Genomic DNA, 17,139 nt, shown 5'->3' on the forward strand with positions numbered 1-17,139 from the left:
TCCTCTGACCCCCAAAAGGTTCAAAGGCTCTCGTAAAAACCGTATAATCGCAGAGAAGCGTTTCAATTCGCAAAAACTGACTCATCAGATTGCAATTAACACGGTCTCGGTGCCGTATCCAACGATCCTAGGCTTCCTGCATCCATGAGGTCAGCGGCTCCCGCAACGCAACTAGGGTTGCCAGGCGGAAATTGTCAGGCTTTTTGATTTACGGGGTAGCCTGTTCGGGTTTTGTATGTGGACATTTTAAATTGTGGATCGAGACTCACTAGCACCAAAGATATATATTAAAATCTGACGACTTTATTGTAGGCGACCAAAAATAACCATTCCGCCTTCAAAAAATGTATACCTCAACATCTCGAAAGACGGTCAAGAAGTCCCTGCCTTGCATTGTAATTTTAATTAAAATACATGTTATTTATTTTATTACAATATTATATTATTAAAATCTACATTAATCATTTATCTGTTATTTGACTTCTTTTAGTTTTTATAAAAAGTATTTGTCTCATCACAAACATTTTTTAAATATGTTAGGCCAAACCTGAAGGTCGGTCCGGCCATTTCGCGTGTCGACAACCCTACCCGGTTGCGCGGGCGCTTCTCAGTGGTAGTCTGACAGTCGCGCCGTCGCTCGACCGCACGCCCCACGCAAGTCCAGTCTCGCAGTCGCAGTACAGACAGCAAAAAAGTGATAACCGGTGACCGGCAGATACTGAATGCTTCGAGCCGAGCCAACCCGATCAGTCGGTATTTTTAGTGTTGCGAGTTGCGACTGGTTTTCTAGTGCTCCGCCGCGAAAGTTTTCGCTGTGTCTAGTGGCCCGGTGTGACGATTTGGAATTTTAATTGATATTCGACTTGATTGTAAGTTATTTTTTTAAATCTTACTTCCTTACTTAATTAAAGTACAAGGGTGGTATTAGTAGATCGTGGCAATTGGAAAGAGGTAGTCTCTGCCTACCCCTCTGGGAAAGAGGCGTGATTTTATGTATGTATGTATGTGGTATTATAGTAGTATAAATGCTCCAGGGACTAAAAAAACTATTTGGGGGATAAATGATGATCGAATTCCAAAATAGTAGAATTGCACCGCCCAATCCTCTGCCTGTAAATAGTAGAAGTTGATCTACGTAAAGCTAGAGCTTTTAGAATATCAGAACGCAAAATACCGATTGTACTATTAACAATACAACTAATTACTACGACAGAATAATCTAAATTCAGATTTCTTGGTGTATAACACTTAAAACAAGACAACAAATAGATACCTTATAGACATATAAATCAGAATAGACCACCCCCTGATTCGCACGGGTAGCATTTATACATATAAACCTTCCTCTTAAATCACTATATCTTTTTAAAAAACTGCATCAGAATCCGTTGTGTAGCTTAAAGATTTAAGTAGGTATAAATACAAACATACATACCTTTAAAGGGACAGACGCGGGAAGTGACTTTGCGTTACACTATGTATTGGTATGATGTAGGTAGGTATATGATAAATAAATAGGCGAAAAAAACGTCAATATTTTTTTAACAATGACAACAGGGCATTCCAATTCCAAACAAAATGCGAACTAATATAAACACATTATTCATGTTTTTCATGAATAATGTGTTTATATTAGTTCGCATTTTGTTTATAAATACCTTATAAACACTGTCTTGTATGAAGACCTGCGCAAAATCCAATAATTCGCACAGACAATAGACAGTGTTATGTTTGAGCTCTTATCAGCCACTCTGCCTACTGTACGTGACCATTGATAAGGTCAGATAGACCCAGAATATCAAGCTATCAATACAAAATGGATTACTGTCCCAGTTCATTTATTTAATACTTTGTCTATCGAAAATCGTCTAGGAAATTCTTAGGATTTTATTTTCCTAATTCAATAAAATAATCATTCTGTTGGTAGGTAACATAAATAAATTTCAACATTTAAATCTCTAGATGGCTAATATAAAACCTGTTACGACACAAATGCATAAATGTATGAGTTAACCATGCAAGTTTTATAAATAACTTAGAAACCATGAAGTTTATGTAAACGAATACAAAACAAATACAAACCTTGCGATAAGTTCACATTATGTTATACCTAACGATAATTTTAAATAATATCGATAATATATTTTTATTTACCATTTTGTAGATACTTAAATATTTTTTAAAGTTTTGTGTACAATACTTGCATACGAATACTACCTACCTAGCTTTTTATGTCGGCCGGCTGCTCATTAGTGCTCATCCGGCAGAGAAACGTTTGTCGAAGTTTCAGTATCAGCTTTGTGCTAGTCTTTTGTGGTTTAGTAGGAAATTCAGAACAGTATATAAAATAATTTTAATAAGTCCCGATTATGATTATTAAATCATTTCTAAATAGAATGTTGATACCTATAGTTACAAAAGGCATGTTAAAATTTAGTGAGAGACTTTATTTTTAAAAATATTTAAATCATTAGTCTGAAAATTGCGTACTTTACACTGGCCTATGTTTATTTCAGGTCTTAGTGATGAAATGGCGCAGTACCGGCGTTGGTGTTTAATCATCATCACAGCCCTAGGTGAGAACAAACATTTGTTTTTTCTTAAATAATATTCAAATTGATAAGGCGACAGGTACGGACGGAGCACGTTTAGATAACTTAAAATGTTGGTTGTGTATTTTCATAAAGAATTTAGTTCAAGTCAATAAACATCAAATAAATCGTTACGATAAAACGTCATGTTATCACCTCATAATAATTTCGGCCAGAAACTAGTGTTCTACATCACGACACGACTCCTATTCTTTTGCAGAGAGCTCTTTAGAAATTTTCTATCGAAAAAGAAATAACTTAATTAAAATTTACTTGCTTATCTTTAATCGTGAGAGAACCAAATGAAATGTCTGGATTAATCGTTCATTAGCTTTTATTAATAAGGAACAAAAAACAGGTGAAGAAGTTGTTAGCATGAGTAATAATAAATTTGCATTCATATTTCTTAGGGATTTCCATACCGTCTAATCTGAATTTGGGATCTTAAGTGACTATGATAATGTTTTTAATAACGATACGATTTTACCTTTTGAATTACCTTATATTCATTTTAGTATGTTTTTTCAAATGGTAAGTAGGAATATTCGTCAGAGATCTCTAACGACTTTTTAATAACAACACATCCTGATGTAAAATACCTACCTAGGTAGATAATTTTATTCTTAGAAACATTCATTGGTGCGGGTGACTCACTCCAAAATCTTTGACTTTTCAATATACACTCATATGGCTACTGATTTATGTAAATATTCCTTTTAAGTGATCTCAGAGACTTCTTAGAGAACTACTGACTGTCTGTCGTACTCTGTAGTATGAATAGTATGATTTACATAATGATTCATGTCAATCGGTGGCCATGAATGAATGAGAAGTCTACATTACTCATTTACCTTACCATGACCTTTCATGATCTGTTGCTTGGGAAATTAAGTAAGTAGATGGTGTGGTGGTGTATTGATGTCATGATTTTATTATGAGTGCCATAGAAATCGATTAGTTTGATATTTACAGATTTACGTTTAAAATAAATACTGTGATCAAAGTATCGTCATTGCTCTTTTGCTCTAAATCTCAATCCAGCTAGGTACCAATCAGGATTTTTCACTAAAGACTTATGTGTAGTGTAGAGATGTTGCCACAGGTACAAATTTAAGTCATGTCTTAAACTAGATAGAAGTTCCGGATTTTGCTTTTTGTATGATGGGTGGAACCATAAAAATCTAAGGAAATACCTATTTGAATTCTTTCGAAGACTATGGCTGGCACTGATACTTAGAAAACAATATAGTTTTTCGTCCTACTAAAATAAGCTAAAAAGCTATTGTTATCTATCGTTGATCCATGAAAGGAAACAAAAGAAAACTATTGGTACCTAGTTCGCCTGCTTAGTACAAATTACAAGGTATTACAAATGGGTATTGGAGTGTTAGCACAAAAAATACCAATTCTCATAGTTTAACTGCGGTGTTTGTGATAAAAGTACTGATTGTATTAAGTATCTTATTTTCACAAGTACCTGTGAAAATCAGATACTTAATGCAATTGTGATGCAAATCTTTTTTACTTTGAAGATTTGTCTAAATTTGTTTTGTTAAATGACTGCTGAGGTACATTTTTATTTATTTACCAGTTCACTGTGAACATAATAAGTTCTGATTATAACCACTTTGATTTCTAATTCCTCAAGACCATGCCTTTTTTGTTAGCGACACAGAGCATCGGTTGTCGAATCGGTAAGGTGAAAAAGCGTGTAGCGCAAAAGGCACAGTTCTAATCCCACCCCGGCCATGAACCATTAACTATTTTCGAAGTTATGTAAATTTTTTTTTGTTTGAATACTAACCGATGCTCTTACGATGAGGGAAAACATCGTGAGGAAACCTGCACATGCAGGCAACTTGATGTGTAACCATACATACATACATACATACATATCGTCACGTCTATTTCCCTTGCGGGGTAGACAGAGCCAACAATCTTGAAAAGACTGAATGGCCACGTTCAGCTATTTGGCTTAATGATAGAATTGAGATTCAAATAGTGACAGGTTGCTAGCCCATCGCCTTAAAAAGGATCCCAAGTTTGTAAGCCTATCCCTAAGTCGCCTTTTACGACATCCATGAGAAAGAGATGGAGTGGTCCTATTCTTTTTTGTATTGGTGCCGGGAACCACACGGCACCATGTGTAACCATGATGAACCAATACGGATTATGTTCCCCTGCAAAGGTTGCAGAGGTCAGACGGGGGTCGCTTCGTGTAATTACCTGACTCACCTATTGTCAAAGGCATACTCCGGGCTCCTCTCCAGAGTGGTGAGGATAATACCGGGTCTATAGCCAGGAAGAAGTTCTGACCGGAAGAGCGGGAAAACCCCGTATCTGCCTACCCCATCTAGAAACTCTTACACTCGGGTGTGCAGAATCTTTGTACCAACGTGCTCGAGTGTTCCCAGAAGGCAGGTAGCATTGCTATATTGACTAGCAATGGTGGATGCCGTCCCTGGAGATTCTAACCTAAAAGGTTCAAATTTAGATGGAATATTAGTAATAATGTCCATGAAACTAATGTTTTTATCCAGACAGCTTTTTGACCATTTGTAGGCAAACCCGAAATAGCCGATGTGTCGTTCCGTTATCCACTTTGAATTGGGACATTGGTCGTTAAGAGATAACAAGCCACTTAACCAATTTGAACCAGGCACCTACTCATGCACCGGAACATCGCTGGTGTAATCTTTCGGTAAAAATGTTTCTAAATAAAAAAGACAGAACCTTCCCTAGGTTTAAGTCTTTGAAACAAAGTAAGGTTCTGACTTACCTACTAACATAGATCATTACAAAAGATTTGTACAAAGTACAATAGGTACACAAAACACAATATATATGTTTTATTATAGGTACTTAATTACAGTAAGTAAGCATCGATTAAGTACAATTTTTGTAGCTATTGTACCTATCCTATTCAAGGCGACGGAAACAAGTACTTTGTCTTCTTTTATTGTGCGGTCGGAGAATTCCATACCATACAATACAGCAATTTGATGTGTTAACCAAATAAATACACGCCACTGATATGGGGGACTTGACAAGTTAGTATAAATTAGTAAGTAAGCCATGTAATGGAATATATCAGATAAAAATAACAAAGCGAGGTTGCAATGAAATGAATATCGCGGAAATGCCTGCGATCGCCCTTCCGGCAGGTGGCATGCGGAGCCAGGAGTAAACCGTAGCGTTTTTATTACAAAATACAAAAAGGAAAAAACGACCTCGCCGGCAAACACAGATTTATGAGGCACTGGATTGATTCCGAATGATGTAACCATAAGGAACCAGTATGTTCCATCAATACCAACCAGTTTCCGACAATTCTCTATTCAAAGTACATAGGTAGATAACTTTTCGGAGCTTATAATACTCAATACTCAATCATTTATTGCATACCATAAAATTGACATGATGTTATGAATTATATAAAAAGAACATATTTATGGACCCTGGCGGGCACAGCAATATGGATAGATAAGAGGTATATAAGTAGTATGTACTTGTACATATATTATATAAGTAGGTAGGTAACTACATATATTATTTGTGTTTTTGGAACTCTGAGAAACATCTCATTTTTTGATAGACATACTCATTGCAATTCGATAATGTTAACACTTGTCATTCCAAATCTCTATGCAAAGAAACAAGCGGATGCGAATAATATCTCATCAATATGTAGTAGATATTATTGAGTCCCCCTATGTTTATTGTAAGTAAGTATGAGCTTATCTCTGAAAGTATTAGACGGATTTTGTTCCTGTTTGAAATGTTGTGTAGGATATTCTGAGGAAGGTTTATATCTATAAATACTGCCCATGCGAGGCCGGGGCGGGTCGCTAGTCAAGAAATAAACCATAGCCATTATAGAAAACCTGCGGAAAATATCTTTAGAGCCTTCGAGGTAATGCTCCAATTAGTCGTCGGTTGATAACACACTTTGACAAGCAATTAACGTTAATTACTTGAACTCTGTTCACACCTTCCCTTTTGTTTATATCTACATACAAAATGGACTTCTTTTTTGTAAGTCGGAACAAGACGGACAGGTGCAAGAAACAGGATTTTTTAGCGTTCTTATCTCGATTGGGACCATGAGAACACCCGGACTGAGCCCAGTCGTGAGTCCTTCTTTTTAAATACAGGGTGTCAAAAAAATAAAAAATATAGAGTTTTATCCATCACAAAAATGTGTAGGTTTTAATAATTATTATTTATTGATGTAATTTACGAAGTCTTCTTCTTTATCCTGATGTTAGTCCCGGTTACATTCCTCTATTCTCTGATGGTGAGCCTGGGATGCGCTCTTTGACCATACTCCTGCATTGAGTACCTAAGTCAGTTTTTACCACGATGCGATTTGCGTCACCTCCGCAACTGTTTCGGCGGAACCTAACCCATATTGAATTTTGGCAAAAGCTTTTAAAGTAAATAAGTACCTAATTCCCTTAGTCGCCTTTTACGACGTCAACAAAAAAGATGGAGTGGCCCTGTTCTAAACTTAAAACTAGTATCACAAAACGGCACAATGTAATGATGTAGGTACATCCTGTGCGGGGTAAACAGAGCCAATAGTCTTGAATAGTCTTAAATAGATAAACCAAGTTCAGCTTTTTGGCTTGATGATTGAATTGAGATTTAAATAGGTTGCTAGCACATCGCCTAAAAGAAGAATCCTAAGTTTATAAGCATATCCCTTAGTCGCCTTTTACGAAATTCCATGAGAAAGACAAGAAGTGGTCCTATTCTTTTTAATTGGTGCTGGGAATTACGTGTTTTCACCATTTGCTATCACAACGAGAAATCAACACACAGGGATCTGCTTTGCATAACTACGTCATTTCGGCAAGAAACATAACCAGTTTCTTTCTGAAATGATATCACTACCTAATATCTGCTACTGGTTTTATCTCAGTTCACTTGTAAGCTCGTTAAATTGTAGCCGCTTTTGATCCGTCCTAGCTTCAACGGGTCTTTGTAATTCGCGAACTCAATTGAAGTATGAGTGATTAATCTTCCTACTTTCACTAATATAAGTAATATGAGGTCAGCAGACTATCTCCGTGCAAATCAATCAGAACACCAATGAGTCATATTCATAAATACTCACGAATTAACTCTTACACAGACGACAACTGGTTTTTAAACCGTTAAGCACATGTTAGCTCAAACTTGAGTCCGACCTACAAAAAGTGTGGGTTGGAGACTGTTTGCATTTCGATAAGTTGGTGAGTGCAGCTTGAAGCCTACATCAGTCAGGCGAGATTGGTAAATACATAAGTGGGATCGGCTTTAACGGTTTATCGTGTTAACTTTCCCGCAGCTCAGCTCAAGTAAAGCACGACATAAAAGGCGTTATATTTATATTCTAATTTGCATAAATTCTTTTGCTATCTTCTGTTGCTACCTCACTATTATTACCTAGATATCTAAGCTTTTGTGGGTATTAAATAGACGTCGAGTAGGGTTGAGTTTCGTGTATCAAACAATTCAAATCCTGGGTTTGTTTTGGAACGTTAGTCACGATTGGCGCCACTATTATAACTTGAACTGATGCCAATAACAACGTAGTATTTCCAAATTCTGTCCTATATCACGCATTAATACGATTTACGCACTGGATTTTCATGGTATACGTAGGTACATAACAATAATTCCACGAAGAAATTAGTAGGTACCTATTTCAGAAGCTGAAAATAATGGTAGGTACACAATGCCTTAAATGTTTTGTGTTAACAAGTTCATATGTACCAACAACAAATAATCCCAATTCACGTCTTGACGTCATTTAACTTTCGGCCATTAGGCAAAGTTGACAAATATCTTTCAAGATTAGGTAGTTATATGTAATTTCAATCATTGGTTTTGTTCCAGGATTGTTATCATGCAATGGCGAAGTCAGAGAGCCAGAATCAAGCACGCTACCCAGCCTAATGCGGGAAGTGGAAGACAACAGCCGGTACAAAACCCTGGAGGCTAATGCTACCTTGCTGAAGCTTCTGGTCGACAACAAGGATGGAGTCAGCAAGTAGGTTCCTTTCACAGAAGATTGAATTTTGTCTTCTTATTCCGATTTCTGTGGTTTATGTAGCGAAAGCGATGTTTCGGGCTCGACCGCCACCAGAGAGATCTTCCACCCAGTCTTGATTTGCCTATGAAAATAAGGATCAGGTACTTATTCGCTACTATAGGTTTGTTGAAATTTTGAGCGCAATATGCCGATAGGTTGTGTGTTCTCGATAAACTAATCAATGCCATTGTTTGAACTTCGGCATATGAACTTAGCTTATCCTAATCTTTGTAGATATGAAATCGGTTCAATCTCATGACCGAAAAAATACACTAGATTTTACTGCGATTTGTCTTGCTATGAATCAACTCTCTTATAATCATTATTACCTAAGTAGGTACTTACCTAGGTTCCTTTAAAGTTCGTTGCTAATTGGACCTTGCCTAACGATGCATTACCTACTTAATGTGTCACGATAACGTTAGCACTTAGACAGGGTACCGTTCAGTCGTGACTGTATGGTCATGAGTATGGTGTTTCGATAATGCCGTCATGAAGGTATGGAGAAATCTTTGTAACTAAGTAAAATCCTATTTATTCAACGACAGAGTGCCTTTATAAAAAGATTTGAAATTATGAGATAGAGATAAAGAAAGTTTAATAAGTAAATTATGAATGTAACGAAAAGTTTGACAAAAAAACTATCTTGTAAGTACTAGGTAGTATGTACTAGTATTATATAGGTAAGTATTTTTCTCATCAGTGTCACATTACATACATACTTACAACTACCCTTTGCGAGGAAGACAGAGCCGACTGGCTTGAAAAGACTGAAGGCCACGTTCAGCTAGTGTAGTGCTAGCTAGTGTATTACTATGGAATTGTGATTCAAATAGTGTAGGTATTACTATTTAAAATCACAATTCCATTATCTTAGTCTAACAGCTGAACGTGGCCTTCAGTCTTTTCAAGCCAGTCGGCTCTGCCTTCCCCGCAATGGGTAGTTGTAAGTACCTATGTATGTAATGTCATACTTATGCGCTTAATTAAGATTTTTCTTTCTTTTATTACTCCGTTAAATATGAGCAAGGCATGGCCTATATTAAGCGGCGGAGGGTAGTGCAAATGAAAACTCACAAATAAAGTAGAGTGAAAGAATATTTTCATGCAGGTCTGAAGTATTTGACATGCTGCACTCGCGGGACGATGATCAGAGTCATGTGGATCTGCCAGTGTTCCCGGAGGACGCTGAGGATTCCAGAGTGGATGTTGTGAGCAGCCCAAGTGCACCCGACTCCCAGGTGGAAACGTTGCAAGGTTTGTATGACTCCACTGAACGAGGATAAATCAAATAAATATATACCTATGTACGACGGATTACACAGATTGAGTTACCGAAGTATCTTAGTTCGACTTGCGTTACGAGATACTAAATCAACGATGTTATATTTTGTAATAAATACTTTTATAGATAAACATCCAAGACCCAGACCAATCCGAGAAAATTCGTTTTTCATCATACCCTGGCCAGGATTCGAACCCGGGCCCTCCGGCGTCACAGACAAGCGCACTATCGCTTCGCCACAGAGGAGACAATAGATGATCATTGTTGGTCTTAATAAAATAAATGCGGGCAGACGGGAGTAGCTCTATGTAAAATGATCATCGCTCACCGATCATCAAGAAGGAACAGTTAACTCTGATTTGTAAACAAACGCTATTTTATATTTGTATGAGGTATCAACGCTACATGCTTCGAATATTATTCTCAAACATAAAATCTCCCAGGTAAATTCAAAAGTTGACACTTTTGTTAATTGCACTACTGTTAATAATATGTATATTAAAAGAAGCGTTTTCTCATGTTCCAGCTCAAACCGCGACAGTCCGCAAAGACTCGATGCGCGCCAGATTCACCAGCGGTCGCGGGGAGCCCGTGGGGACCGCGGCCGGGATCATGGTCGTCATCACGTGCACCATCGTCTGTCTCGGCTACATCGCTGTCGTCGTCTGGAGGAGAATATACCTGTAAGTCACCTTTTCAAGCAAGTTGCAACAGTCGCACAGTCGTGAGATCTTTTTGATGTCCTTTAAAAGACTATATAAACCGATGCGCGCCAGATTTCTCAAATCATTCATCTAGAAAGTATATACTTTAGTATAATGCAACAAATATATTTACGTGTTAAACAAATATAAATCAACCTCGCTTTCAAACTCTTCACAGTAACAATGCTTACAAAACTTAGTAAAACCAGTCTATAAATAAATCGAGAATATGAAACATGAGCATACCATAAGAATTTCTAAACCATGAAATGCAACAAAAAGCTACTGAATGGAAAATCTTAAAATACACTCGCGTTAACGATTCGCCAGGGCTAGGGCTGCCATCCGTTCGGGATTCCCCGGATTTTTCCTATTTTTGCTGGTATCTCGATCGTAGAGAAGTTTTCAAGAACTTTTCTGTCAATAATCTTTAAACGTTTATTTATAAATAAATTATAGCTCAGATATAAATTATTGTAAACTCTTATTTTAAATAATTATTAAATACAATTACAATTTTAACTGGACTGACTGACAATAAAAAATTGGACTGTTTAAAAACCCCAGTCACTAAGTGAGATTGTTTGTGTATCATAAACAATCTCACTTGGTGACTGGGGTTTTTAAGGAATGGCAGCCCTAACCTAGGCTATAAAACGTGGGCGAGAACTCAACGGACGTCGAAATGAAGTATTTATGTGGCTTCCTTCACGCCGTCCTCCTGCGAAGCCTGTATTGTTGTGGTAACTTAATACGGGACCAGTAGTGCGTGGGAGGCGGTCAGCTTCACGGAAACCGGTGAATGTGCGGGGTGAAACGGGTCTATGTTGCGTTTTATTTGAATGCCATAAATTTAAAAAAAAGAAAATAACTAATACTTTTTGTGTAATAAAATTATAATTCCGAAAAATACATACTAGGCAACTTAAAAATAGCACAGTACCTAAATGGAACTCTCCAAATCGATCCCAAACAAACAAAATAATAAACATCCTTGACTCAGGAAAATGGTCATGTTCTAATTTGCGGGATCATTCGACAATCGCCCTGTGCATAAGTCCTTGTGAAATCAGTTTTTTTTTTTATGGGAATATCCTTTTTACGGACGGCAACACTCCTGGCACTCTTCCTACCCACTAAAACCCTCCGATGCGTTCTTGCTATTTTGAGGGCATTATGGGATCGCATGGCATTCCCTATTATTTATATATTTCCTTAATTTTCCATATTATTTATTACCTGGGTCGGATGCTTAGATTATTTATTCTCTTGAATAGTGGAAACTGCGGTCTATTAATGATGATAAAATACAGAGTTCTCTTAATTACGTCATAGAAACAGGATGAGAAAACCAGCGCATGTAATAAGCTGACATCCCGTTCTTGTACTTAAAATGTGGTTCTCCTTGGGTAATTACATGATGTACTAGGTTCATACTTAAGTGCAATCAAGTAAGTTCCTATGTAGTGATATATTTAAGTAGCAACACCTAATACTTTTTAATCCTATATCGTTATTTTCTTATGAGGCTTTTTGAAATTCATATAATTTATTTTTATATTAGAAACACTGTGCTTGTGGCTAAATGATCTTATTTTGTGCAGCGGTAGTATACTTTTCAGATAGCCTTGGGTTCGAATCCTGGGCAAGAGACAAAAAACTAACTTTTGTTGGTTATTATTGGCCCGATGTTTAACTCTAAACTCAATATGTGTTAGATATATTGCATTCCCTTAAAGTTTATTAGTACACAGTTTATAATAAGAAGAGAATCGTTTTTCTTAAAATGCGGTATCGTTGATTGGCTTAGTTGATTAGTATCTAGGTATATTTGGGGTTAATTCAAACTTTGTAATGTGTCCCGTATTATACTTATCTATATCCTACAACATTATGATACGACAAGGATGAGACTTACTGAGTAAGAATGTTAAACATGATTGTTCTTTATTGTTCCAGAAAACGAAATGGCCTGAAACACGAGTTACTAAGAAACGAAGAGAACATTGCCGAAACTAGAATAGAAGTGAGTAATGTACGTTCATCATATCTTTTTGTCTATGTTAATTCAAATAATGGTATAAATAGGTCGTCCACACTTTAAATTGAAAAAAAAATTATGTGAAAAGTTTTTAAAGTCTTTGGGTAACAAACTAAATATTTTGATAAATAACTTTGTTTTGTCATTCATAGAAAGTTATTTTTCAAACTAAATATTTTGATAAATAACTTTGTTTTGTCATTCATAGAAAGTTATTTTTCAAACTAAATATTTGGATAAATAACTTTGTTTTGTCATTCATAGAAAGTTATTTTTCACTGCACTTATGTAACTCAAATATTTTCCGTTTCAGCTCTGAAATGCTCATTCACACTTTGAAAACGGAGCGGATTCCAACTCCTATCTGTTGGATAGTGCTGCGTGGCTCAACATTTGAGCGACTATTACAACTAAGACTGAGTTAGTTCTAGATTTATTCATTAGCCGTTATCTTGCGACCCATACTAATTAATGGGGCATGTCAATGGCTGCTTTGCTATCGAATTTTTGCCAATGTTTAAATGTACCTATACGTAGGTCAGTATTTATACATTACAGCGACGGACAAGCAACTTCAGGCAGTCACTTAATATAAATCTCAATAATAACATTAGGAAATAGCAGAGGTCGCATAGATAAGATTGTAAATTATTTCACACTGAAAGTACGCAGTACAGCCCTACCTTACAGCCATCTGGCTAAAGACGCCTTCGATTCTTTTGCGAATTGACTGTCTCTATGGATAAAGTATAAGTATATATGTATAAATATAATAATAATAATAATAAACGTTTATTATCTCTTCCACAAAGTGATCCTTATAGCTAATAGGGTGTACATTTAGTTTTGCGTTTGTGGACGTGGTCAACTTTGTTAAATATCATTCAATTCAGAAAATAGTTCTGAACATATTAAAATTCGGCAATAAAATAAAGATTCGATTGAAAACATAGTATTAATATAAAAACTCAGAGATATTAAAATAAGTTACGTTATAAAATTTAAACGACGATCGTAGTGTATTCTCAATTAGGATCAAATTCAAAAGTTTGCTTAGACATCAGGGTATTCTTGACAAACGAAAGAAAAAAAAAAGTTTCGAACGGCTGCCTGCCAATAGCCGCCTTGGTAATTTTGACGCACAATAGTTTGTGCATTTACATTTATAATAAAAGGGACGATATCTAAGGTTGTGCCATAATTTTAGACAGTAAAACGGCTTATCACGTCAATCTGCTTTAAATATTTTGTTAAAAAATTACTTATCCTTTTTTACATCTATTACCGAATTTTTTTTACAATTCTCTTAACAGTAAAAATTTATAATAAGGTTATAATAATAAATGAACAGATTAAACAGTTTATTTGAAGCGTTAAGCTTAGTGTATTTTTTTAGTCACTTTTTATCATTTAGCTACTGAATTACAATTGGCATGTATGATTGTAATGTTATTTATTTATATTTTAAAGTCGAAACATGTCTGTGATGTGAATAACATAAGTCAACATTTATTAAATAAATTTCTAATAACCAATTGATGGATTTTTATTAGAACTCCTTATAAATACTAATGATTATTTTATGCCCTAGTTGCCAAACTAAAAACATTTTTTTCAGAAATAATTAAGGAAAAAATACAAAATTAACCATAACAATCCATAGTTTATTTTCAGAATTTGATCGACATATCAAAAAATACAACACAGCTTTGTAACAAACAAAAAATAAGTCACAAAAAGTGTAAAATGCAAGCAATAAAAATATTTACTGAAAATCACACTTTCACTTAAATTACGTATAGAATGTGATGAATCTATAAATTCTATTTATGATGATCACACTTTATCACCTATAAGTACTTGCAAGTCACCATATTTGATCTATTGAGCTGGCTGCTTGTGCCTGATGACTACAGGCCCGGTGTTGTCCCCTGTCGCTTTGTTGTGAGTACCGTGAGCGCCATCACAGTAAGGCCACTGGATAATAAAAGTGTCACCATTAATACTTTGTGATGAAAAATAAAATCAAGTATTTTATGATGAAGGTAACATGCCAATTTTGACAGAGCCCCAGCAGTTTAGGCTATGTTGATTAAACAGTTAGTCACAACCTGTTTTAGGAAGGAGAATTTGACATAGGTTGGAACAAATATTAATTTTGTACACTTTAGGAGCTCCTTTAAAGCAGAAATGCTTTACCAAAAATAAGCAATAAACCCATCAGTAAAAATAAGTTTATTACCCCTATTTGTAAATACAAAAATTGATATTTCAACATAAAAATTAAGTAGAAATAGATTATAAGGAAACAAGCTTTAAATTAACCCACTTTGTGTACATTAGGAGTCATAATTGGGAACACCTTGCTTTCTACTTAACCTCTTGTTAAAACAACAATTTTGGTTCATACATCATAAATATTCTATATTATATAAGATGGTTGCTAGGAGAGCACCTTTAACTTCTAAGCTAAAATGACATCTCTGACCTATATCAAGTTGTCAAGTGGATTATTTTATATGATAAAACAGTAAGTAATTCTATTATCAAAGACCATAAAAACCCAGTATGTGATGACATAATTTATATAAATTGCCTTATCAGTAGGAGTGATAACATGGTTTTGAGTTGTAAAATGACATAATTTTTACAAAAACAAAACTTTTTTTAATTATCATGGAATGGCTGATAAAATATACCTAACTACCTTTTCTGACTTAACCTAATAAAATCTTGTTAATCAGTTCAAAATGATTGTAATATATTATTATGATATTACACAACATTGGTATTTATATTTGTGGCAGCTGTATATGTGGCCTGATTAGTATTCAAGGCATCACAATCCTTTTCACAGATCTTATCAAGTTTGAGAGTGTAGATTATTTGATTTAAGTAAAAATGATTTTAATTTTTATATTTTTTGTCAATGTAAATAAGTTTGGAATCCTACATTTCTCAGTGGGAACTTTAATAAAAAAAATCATCTCTTTTATTTTATTGTGATATAGAAATCTTACATTTTAAATACAAAATTATTACATGAATACAAATACAGGGAAAAGTTTAAAGCTGTACTTATAAGTTTATTTCAAAACTCTTTAACTGAAATAGATAAAACTACATAAATATTATAACTTTTGACCAGTAGCAAAAGTGGTAATCTTAAAATATTTACTGGAAAAATCACTTACATTCTTGCTTCTCCAACACCTACATAAAGATGCCTTCTCTGTGATGTCCTCTATGTCAATGAAGTCAACCACTTTATTTATATCTTTCCTGATGCCAGGATTTACATGACCATTGCCTGCTTCACGAGCCTTCTTTATAGTCTGATATGAGTAGTAAGAAATACCTCCAACAACAACAGTTGGTGGAATTAATGCCAGCCAGTCACGAACTAAAAAAAACAAATATTCAAAGGAGGAAAATAAGCAATCACATAATTTTTTCCTTGTACCATTACTCTAATAATAGAATAAGCAATCAGCAAAAACCTGAAAGTACTAAACATAATTTATGAAAGTGTGTCATTTAAAGACAGTGCAATTACTCAAGGTTATTTTAAATAGTAACTGTTTGAAGTAAAGAGTGTAAAGGTTGATAATCTAATCTTGATCTAATGAACATAAATAGGTAAGAAAACATCAAGAAGTAATGGAACAATGACCAAATATCGAAATATGGCGATCAGGACCACGATATTATCAACTACTTACCTCCCAAACGAAACCAACCAGTAAATGAATCGGGTATAGGCAAACCTGCCAAATAATTTGGAATGGTCACTTTTACTAAATTAGATACTACATACATTTTAGCTTTTATAGAGCAAATTTAAGGTATTTGAATAAACAAATGTGTTTGGCACTGTAACTGACTCAATAGATAGCCGAGTTAGCAGTGCAACGTTTAAGAACAATGTGATTTTATTACACAATCACATCAAAAAAAACATTGTTCAATGTTCCCGTTGGTTGGTTAATGTCCTACGACGTAGTCATAATGACAGTTGAAAGTTGAAACAATGTTATGACAATGACAGAAAAGCAAGGGAGCCAACATTCTGACATTAAAAGGTTGTTTCCATCAAGAAAGGACACGGAATTCATTAACACGAATGGGATAGCTTGACCTCATTTAGTTTAAATTAACTACGAAAAAATTAACAGTAACTCCTTTCCGCTCGGCTCACCGCTCGCTGCTTCACTCTACTCTTTCGCAACTCTTCTCCTCTCCTCTCCACTCATCTTCAAAGTTGTTTTTATGTGCGTTGAATATTATTGTGTGAGCTTAGCCACAATGGTTTTTATGATCATAATTGAGGCGTCTCATCTATTCAAAGTTTTATGGAATTTCGTGTATTGATCGGAGGTATCTATTCACCCCAGGGCTATTCACGCATTAGTAAAGGCAAATATTGTTATCTTCCTTCC

At 35.2% G+C, this 17,139-nt stretch overlaps 2 protein-coding genes across 4 annotated transcripts; one reads left to right on the forward strand and one right to left on the reverse strand.

Moving 5' to 3' along the window:
* Nucleotides 1-608: 608 nt before the first annotated feature.
* On the forward strand, nt 609-13,848 carry LOC106142908 (uncharacterized). 3 transcript variants are annotated; one of them, XM_060945788.1, is made up of 7 exons: nt 609-869; nt 2,517-2,576; nt 8,475-8,628; nt 9,782-9,927; nt 10,482-10,638; nt 12,619-12,694; nt 13,014-13,848. In XM_060945788.1, exons 2-7 carry the CDS (start codon nt 2,531-2,533, stop codon nt 13,017-13,019), a joined length of 585 nt encoding a protein of 194 aa, XP_060801771.1. In that variant the 5' UTR covers nt 609-869; nt 2,517-2,530; the 3' UTR covers nt 13,020-13,848. The 3 variants fall into 3 exon arrangements, with proteins under 3 accessions (XP_060801771.1, XP_060801772.1, XP_013200305.2); XM_060945789.1 differs by having other exon boundaries at nt 12,619-12,685; XM_013344851.2 differs by lacking the exon at nt 13,014-13,848 and having other exon boundaries at nt 12,619-12,926.
* Nucleotides 13,849-14,343: 495 nt separating this feature from the next.
* LOC106142909 (CDGSH iron-sulfur domain-containing protein 2 homolog) lies at nt 14,344-16,676 on the reverse strand. The gene is made up of 3 exons (XM_013344854.2): nt 16,423-16,676; nt 15,895-16,103; nt 14,344-14,677 (listed from the first exon to the last, which is right to left on the reverse strand). Exons 1-3 carry the CDS (start codon nt 16,517-16,519, stop codon nt 14,582-14,584), a joined length of 402 nt encoding a protein of 133 aa, XP_013200308.2. The 5' UTR covers nt 16,520-16,676; the 3' UTR covers nt 14,344-14,581.
* Nucleotides 16,677-17,139: the final 463 nt, after the last annotated feature.

This window comes from Amyelois transitella, chromosome 9 (genome assembly GCF_032362555.1).
Source record: "Amyelois transitella isolate CPQ chromosome 9, ilAmyTran1.1, whole genome shotgun sequence".
Lineage (NCBI taxonomy): Eukaryota > Metazoa > Arthropoda > Insecta > Lepidoptera > Pyralidae > Amyelois > Amyelois transitella.